Source organism: Fusarium oxysporum, chromosome 9 (assembly GCF_000149955.1).
Source record: "Fusarium oxysporum f. sp. lycopersici 4287 chromosome 9, whole genome shotgun sequence".
NCBI classification, from domain to species: Eukaryota; Fungi; Ascomycota; class Sordariomycetes; order Hypocreales; family Nectriaceae; genus Fusarium; species Fusarium oxysporum.
Window position 1 is genome coordinate 699,578 of NC_030994.1, and position 7,596 is coordinate 707,173.

Below are 7,596 nucleotides of genomic sequence, written 5' to 3' on the forward strand. Positions count from 1 at the left end.
AGACTTTTTTGAAAACTAGGCCGAAATCAATTTCCTATTCTGATTATTGTGGCGTCCGTACGTGGTCAGATTTACTGAGCAACATCAGCGAGTTCCCCGCAATTTTGTGAAGCTGAATTGCTAGGGAGACCAATTGGCACGACGATCTTATGAATTGTTGAGGCATTTAGCTATGACGTCTAAATTTGGAGCTATTTGCAGCTGATCGGTTTGTGGCTGAAAGTTAATCTCCAGACCTTTAGCGTGGTCCCTAGAAGCGGGGAGTTCCGAGTTGGTGATCAGTCAGATGTTTAGTGAGACATTGTGCTAAGCCAGACTATAAGAGTGATGCTCATTACTAGTTGGTTTCATAATTTACAGACTACCTCGGATGTATTCTTATCTGGGGCTCGGACTATTTACTAAAGCCTCAGGGTTATAGGCTGCGTTGATGATGTATGTCAACTCTGCCATGCTAAGCTCGTATTTCATCACTGCGCGTGCCGTGCCTCACATGCAAAACATGACCTCAGCAGGCTAACAAATCACAAGGCAAACACTATCCCTCGTGGTATGCATGTCTCGTTCGTTGTCAGATTGATTGACTTCAGCGAGCCTCATCAGTGGATTGCAGGATGGTTGTCTAGTATACCTGGCCAAGATTAGGAAGGTGGCTTACAAGCTACTATTGGCGATACCTGATTGACTACTAAATAATTACTAATCAAAACCGAAGCATATGCCGGTGTGTTTACCGATCACTTCTACATACTCAAAACTTTGGCATGTCACCCTTATTTCAACTCACTAGATCGGTGCACCGAAAATATCGGGCTTACATCAGAATGTCCTGTACCATGATGTCCAGGATTTATGAGACGCCTTCTTGGAAACATACACAATTTCGTACTTGTGGTCATAAATCTTAAGTATAAACAGTAGAACCCACTTCAAGTCGGCCGAGCTTAAACCAATGTTCTTGGAACTCCATACAACGACTCAAGCTTCCATTTCTCACAATACACCTAAGGAAACTTGCTCCGGCAAGAAGAATCAGCACCAGTGGCGCCAGCATTCTGACATCTGCGTCTCCAGTCACAGTTATCGAAGCTCGAAGCACCGCCACCAAAAGTCTTGACGTTGCACTCCTTGTACTGGGTGTTCGCACCGTACTCTCGCGTGTTGGGCTCCATTCCACCCTTGAAGTGATCGCAAACGGTCTGGGTGGCGCCGTTGTTGGGAACGCCGTTGCTGTCGTAGCAGTGGCAGCTTTCGTAGCTGGCGCATGCGGAAGCGAATGCTGAGAGGGTGAGGAGACCGAGGATTGAGACCTTCATTTTGATGGAAAAATTCAGGTGCTGTAAGAGTTAGGCTTTGTGAGAAACTTTGAGGGTTAGGTATATACCTTATTTGATGGGCTGTTCGACTGAAGCTTGGGGTTTGTGATGCTGAGAGTTGTGATATGAATGGTTTGCTTCTCGAAGAGACCCAAGCACATATTTATACCCAAAATTACAGCTCAACAATCCCTATTCTCAGTACGTCAACTCGAAAGATCATCGATCTCATGGTCTCCAGTAATTCTCAATAGGCGTAACTACTCCGGACTTGCCAGGATTCCGGAAACTCATGACCAGAATACGAGGTCTTACTGGTGTTCGAATCTCTCATAGTGATGCCAAGAAACATCGCCAAGAAAACATTTCCTATAATTGCACACATTCTCATAGTTGTGATCGGTAAATCGGACTTTGGTTTCTTGGCAAATCAGGGGTCGAACTACTTATACAACTGCCGAAAACTCTGCACTCGTCTATTCACAGAATACCCCATAAAAGTCTCAAACTAAAATACTAGCGGTCAAAATAAGGTTTTACATATAGTAATATGTGACCGGTTCCGCGGATTCTCGCTTGGGGAGCTCGCAGATGATCCGATGCGAAGTTCCCGTTGAAGAGATATCATGACTCGCGATATAGGTCATTAACCAGTCACAAAGTCATGTGTACTCGCTTGCTGTGGTTGAGGGACGCGCTCCAATCGGATTCATCCCTTAAACACGAACCTACATGATCCAATGTGAGAATGGTCTGGAAATAAATTTAGGAAGTCAAGTTCGAGTATGTTCCGCGTAAAACGCTAACATAATCAGGGTAAAGAATTCCGTTTCTTATTTCTCACCTCTCATTTGCTAGCTCGCATCTACCTCTATATTGACCGAACTTAAAGAACTTGGCTCGGCATTGGCTTAATGGATCCTTCTATCCTTTTACTCAACCTGGAATGGATAGTCCATTATCCCGCTCCACTTTGTCCAGAATACCTCCGTTGGCCACCCCCTTACGGAAGTACGACTTCAATATGTGTCATAGCAGGAAACACTAAAATTATAGTGAAAGGCTCAACCTCGTCATCCAAAGACTTCAACTTCCACAAGCAAGAGACCAACTCATAGAGAGTCAAATGTTCTGCCTTTACACACATGATAGCATCCGCCATCGTCTCAAGCTACACACAAGATCTACTCCACCCTCACTCAATGCACTCTATCCCTGCTATACTCTCCATGATGAAGTGCCCAATTGCCCCAAACTCATGGTAGGACATCATGTAGCCTTCGCTTTGCCACTGTCAACTCGGTGTAAGGTTTCTCTGTCCCCATAATTTTGAGGCCTTAGCTTTCATGATCCTAACCCTTTTTCAAGATTGACTGTATCCAGACGTTCCTCCCGAGTATCCCGAGAAGGCTCTCACAGACAATCACCCCGTCGCCAGCGCCTTTCTCGTCAAGACCCTCGATTTGATGTCTTAGAGTCCTGAAAGCTAGTCCAACCAAACATATTACACGGTATCCCATCTGCGGAACCAATCATCGTCTTATACTGAGTCTTCAAAATTATATTATCCCTTGATACCTTCCAAACATCCCAAGTCGTCAGAGCTATGACATTACCGTATACACCAGCCGGCCAATCATCCTTCTAGTATGAAGATGTCAAAGTACATCAGGAACAACTTTCGGCACCGGACCACCACGAGTCTTTTACACAAAAGGGGCTTCGTCTAGTTTTCATAGTAGTTGTAGATGAAAGTGTCTGCAGGGGCGAATAGTGCCAGATCGCCTGCCCAGCCAAGCCAGTCGCTGTATTGAGGACTGCCTATTGAGGTGGATGAGATTGCTCTTCATGGTCCGGCAGATGTTAGATAAGGGCTTAATGACTAATTCTTGGAGCATAAGAAATCAAGGGCTTCGTCCAAACCTTCAGTGCACAGTACGGATAGAGGTTACTTCGTAACTATTTTCTGTAGGCCATGTATTAGCTTTGGGGAGTTGACGCGGTCCATATCTACCAGAATCTGCTCCGCGCTGTCTCCTTCAACTCGACAGCATAGCTAGTCTCGCAGATAACATTTCGATGCAAGGGAATAAGAGCTAGCGATGTTCTGCAATAGGGCATTTTCTAGTGTAATTCACTTAGAAGGCAATCAGATGGGATATCTAATTGCCTTTATTGCCTCCATTCTTGTTGTTGCTGGTTTATCTGTTTGTTATTCTGTTTATCTCAAAATTTGGTAGCAATCCTACTCTAGCGGGTGATGGAGGCAATTCGGGAATAAGTGACCGTCCATCGGCTCCGATCATGGCTCCACCACGATCCGCTGAGCCGCAACTTTTTTACGTTATAGAGACAAGGATGTCTCTGACTTAAAGATTTACAGAGTGGGTTTATTAGACTTGGGAGTAACGTAATAAGATAGATCTTGATTGATCGTCGAATCAGTTCATCAGTTAAGTTGCATGAGGCTTTTGATAAACGAAAATCTCGATATCGACATTGCTGCTGTGAGAATTTGACCTCGGTATTAGACAGTGGCAAATTGGTCGAACCACTCAACTTGACTCATTGAATGATTGAAAAATCCCTGTTTCTCGTGAATTAACATGTTTTCAGAAACACTAGAGTCATAATCTCTACTGTTACTTATCACGATATCTTAGATTCTTTTTGTTTTAAAGTCCTGTAGACAATTTTCTCCAACTTTTCAATGTGGAGACGCAAAACCTCCAAATCTCTTGGAGTAGATACCCTCATTATCAATACCAACCCCTTCCCCATGGAGATTTACGTAAATAACCAATTCAATATCTGGAGTAGTAACCAAAACTCCTCCTTAGATCGTGGAGATTGAATTGCGATTAATGAAAATTTTGCATCCAGAGTCATGACCATGCCATGTGTGGGCCTAATAGCGTTGTTACTATGGGGCCTCTGATCTTTTTTATAATGGGGCCATTTAGCAAGAACTTTTTTCTTTCTTCTTTAATTCCTCACTCTTTTCCGTTTTTTTAGGTGATTCGTTGAATTTGGCTATCATGGCTGTTGAAAAAGTCATATCTGATTCTCCCGTCGTTGGGGAAAAAGGCGTAATGGCTGATGAAAACGCTCCTACGAAAGAAACCTTCACTGCAACGGGTGAAGAATATGAGCAGGATGATTTCATGACGAGGACGGGATTGAACGCTAAGTCTTTTACGAGGAAGCATTATGGACTTGGGCTTGTGGAATTGGATCGCAAGATGAAGCCGAGACATCTTCAGATGGTTGCTATTGGAGGATCGATCGGTGCTGGATTCTTTGTTGGATCTGGTTCGGCTTTGAGTAAAGGTGTAAGTGAGTCCTTCACCCAATTGAGTTTATACTGATGGCTGTAGGGCCCTGCTACGTTGTTTATCGACTTCTTCCTCGTTGGAGTCATGGTTTTCAATGTTGTCTACGCAATGGGTGAACTAGCCGTCATGTATCCCATCTCTGGCGGTTTTTACACTTATGCGGCTCGTTTCATCGACCCGTCTTTTGGTTTCGCCATGGCGTGGAACTACACTCTTCAGTGGGCTGCTACACTTCCTCTCGAACTCACCGTCTGCGCTATTACTATCCAATACTGGTCTCCTGACATCTCCCCCGGAGTCTGGATCGCCGTGTTTCTCGCTGCTATTACCATCCTCAACATGTTCGGCACGTTGGGATACGCCGAGGAGGAATTCTGGGCGGCGTGCTTCAAACTCACATCGATTTCTATCTTTATGATAATCGCACTGGTGCTGGTTTGTGGCGGGGGTCCGTCGAGTGGGAGCTACGATACGTATCAGGGCTTTAAGCTTTGGCATGATCCTGGTGCTTTCAAGAACGGATTTAAGGGATTTTGCTCTGTTTTCGTAACAGCGGCGTTTTCATTTGCGGGCTCGGAACTTGTGGGTTTGGCAGCTGCTGAGTCTCGAAATCCTACTGCTTCGGTTCCTGCAGCTATCAAGCAGGTCTTTTGGAGAATCTGCTTGTTTTACATTGTTGCGCTGCTGTTCGTTGGATTGTTGATCAGCTGCAATGATGAGAATCTTCTCAGCTCGAGTTCTTACTCCAACAGCGCAGCTTCGCCATTCGTTCTTGTTGGAAAATATTCCGGCCTCAAGGGTCTCGATCACTACATGAACGCCGTCATCCTCTCATCCGTCTTATCCCTCGGCATCGCCTCAGTGTATGGCGGATCGCGCACACTTCTTGCCCTTGCGCAGCAGGGTTTTGCGCCAAAGATCTTTACTTGGGTTGATCGAGCGGGTCGACCTTTACCGTCTGTTGGATTCATCATTGCTTTTGGATGCCTTGCTTTCTTGAACCTTGATGCAGCTGGTCCTGTTATTTTTGACTGGCTTTTGGCTTTGTCGGGATTGGCCATGCTTGTTTGCTGGGGATCGATCTGTCTTGCGCATATTCGATTTAGAGCGGCGTGGAAGTATAATGGACATACGCTCGATGAAATCCCGTTCAAGGCTATTGGTGGCGTTTGGGGATCATGGTTGGGGTTGATTTTTGTTGTTGTCATTCTCATTGCTCAGGTAAGGCCCAAATCTTCATTCTTCAGAACATCGGCTAATATTTCTCAGTTCTACGTGGCCATTGTCGCCCCTGTTGGCGAGTCCGGAATGGGTACTGTTGAGGATTTCTTCATGCAATATCTTGGACTCCCTATTGTGCTGGCTTTCTGGGCTGGAGGATATCTCTGGAAGAGGACAAGTTGGATCAGCATTGAGAAGATTGATATCGATACGGGCCGACGTGAACATGATTGGGAGGCTATCAATGCTTGGAGGACAGAGCTCGCTACGTTTCCCTGGTGGAAGCGATTGAGGTATACTTTGTTCTAGTTTAAAAGGTCTGATGGGTATAGATAGACTATAGAGTTTAGAGTTTATGACTATGAGAATATTTAATCGTACGATTTCGATATTGAAGCCAGATTTGAAAGCTTCTAAATATTGGCGAAATCATCCAAGACCTAGATTAGCCCCTCGCCTAAGTATATTCAATTTCTTACCAGCCGGTTTTCAGTCTGTCGTCCATTTTGCTGTGTTCACTTTCACCACCCTGGTCCGGTCCCTTTGTTGTGTAGATGATAGACCATCTTATCTCATCACGTTCACTAACTACTGACGAATTGACCCATTTGTTCATAAGCACAGCAAACTGTTCACAGCATCATGGCCGGCCACAGTTCTGAATCAATGCCTCTAAAAGAACGATATATCTACCTAACCCGCCACGGATTTTTCGCAAGACTTTTCCTACACTGGAACTGGACTGAGCCAACCTGAAAGGAACTGGGCCTTTCAGCTCAATCGCACTGCTACCACGGCTCCGAATCTCAAAGAGATTCAATCACAAGCTAATATGGACACTACCATGAACTACGCAGACCCGCAGTCATATTCTGACTTCCCATGGGACTCACTAATCGACACATTTCCTTTCCTAACCAACCAAGCCTACCAAGCACTATCCATCCAACTAGAATTCTTTCGCAATATGGGCACCATGAACCTCTCTCTTCCTGAAGATGCTAGCGCAAAAGAAAAATTGAAGACAATCCTCGATAAAGCAAAACTCGTCAATGAACTGATGTCCATTTTGACTCACAGCTCTGAACTTCTCATTGAGTTGAAGAATATGGAATTTGACGAGATGGTCGATGCAAGGAGAGAGGAAGTCAGCAGCATGATTGATGAGGCGGGGGAGAATATTGAAAAGGTTTTTACTATGCAGAAAGAGGAAGTTGAGAGAGGACTGAGGCAGAAAGTTGCTGAACCGGGACTGGCGGAAGTCCAGGATCAACAAAGACGTACAGAACAGGAAAAGTTTTTGCAACAAAGGATTAGCGAGCTAGGTTTGGGAGCTCCAGGACCTTCAGAAACACGGATACCCGTCTGTGCCAGCCACCAGCTCACCAGCAGAGTCATTTGCCACAACAAAGCACTATACCACAGCAAATTCCAGGGCTTCACCATGCTTCTTCTGCACTACCAACGGGAAATCAAGGATACAATACAGTACCACTACACAACCCAGTTCCGGCACATAGCCAGGCACCAGGACATGGTCAACTTCCAGGGCATGCTCAAATTTCAGGACATGCCAGGTCCCAGCATGCCCCCTCCCTCAAACAGTCTCCATACAGAGACGAGATAGCGTATACACCGAAACAAGCACCACAAGCTCTGATGATTCTGAGATTCTCAGAATGATGGATAAGGAGCTGAAGAAGCAAAAACAAAAAGACAGAGCT

The 7,596-nt window shown here is 45.2% G+C and overlaps 3 protein-coding genes across 3 annotated transcripts; 2 read left to right on the plus strand and 1 right to left on the minus strand.

Annotated features, from left to right (window-relative positions):
* Positions 1-808: 808 nt before the first annotated feature.
* On the minus strand, positions 809-1,477 carry FOXG_09113 (uncharacterized protein; the record flags this gene model as incomplete). Its single annotated transcript, XM_018388150.1, has 2 exons — positions 809-1,337; positions 1,385-1,477. 2 exons carry the CDS (start codon positions 1,475-1,477, stop codon positions 1,005-1,007), a joined length of 426 nt encoding a protein of 141 aa, XP_018246160.1. The 3' UTR covers positions 809-1,004.
* A 2,804-nt stretch (positions 1,478-4,281) lies between these two features.
* FOXG_09114 (amino-acid permease inda1) lies at positions 4,282-6,316 on the plus strand. The gene is made up of 3 exons (XM_018388151.1): positions 4,282-4,648; positions 4,694-5,872; positions 5,921-6,316. The coding sequence occupies exons 1-3, from the start codon at positions 4,355-4,357 to the stop codon at positions 6,179-6,181; spliced, it is 1,734 nt and encodes a 577-aa protein (XP_018246161.1). The 5' UTR covers positions 4,282-4,354; the 3' UTR covers positions 6,182-6,316.
* Positions 6,317-6,704: 388 nt separating this feature from the next.
* FOXG_19990 (uncharacterized protein) lies at positions 6,705-7,499 on the plus strand (the record flags this gene model as incomplete). Its single annotated transcript, XM_018400252.1, has 1 exon — positions 6,705-7,499. One exon carries the CDS (start codon positions 6,705-6,707, stop codon positions 7,497-7,499), a length of 795 nt encoding a protein of 264 aa, XP_018246162.1.
* Between the last annotated feature and the right edge of the window lie 97 nt (positions 7,500-7,596).

Coding starts and splice junctions, on each gene's coding strand:
- FOXG_09114 (XM_018388151.1), top strand. CDS start 4,355: ATGGCTGTTGAAAAAGTCATATCTGATTCTCCCGTCGTTGGGGAAAAA. Junction 4,649..4,693: donor GTTCGGCTTTGAGTAAAGGT/GTAAGTGAGTCC, acceptor TGATGGCTGTAG/GGCCCTGCTACGTTGTTTAT. Junction 5,873..5,920: donor TTGTCATTCTCATTGCTCAG/GTAAGGCCCAAA, acceptor AATATTTCTCAG/TTCTACGTGGCCATTGTCGC.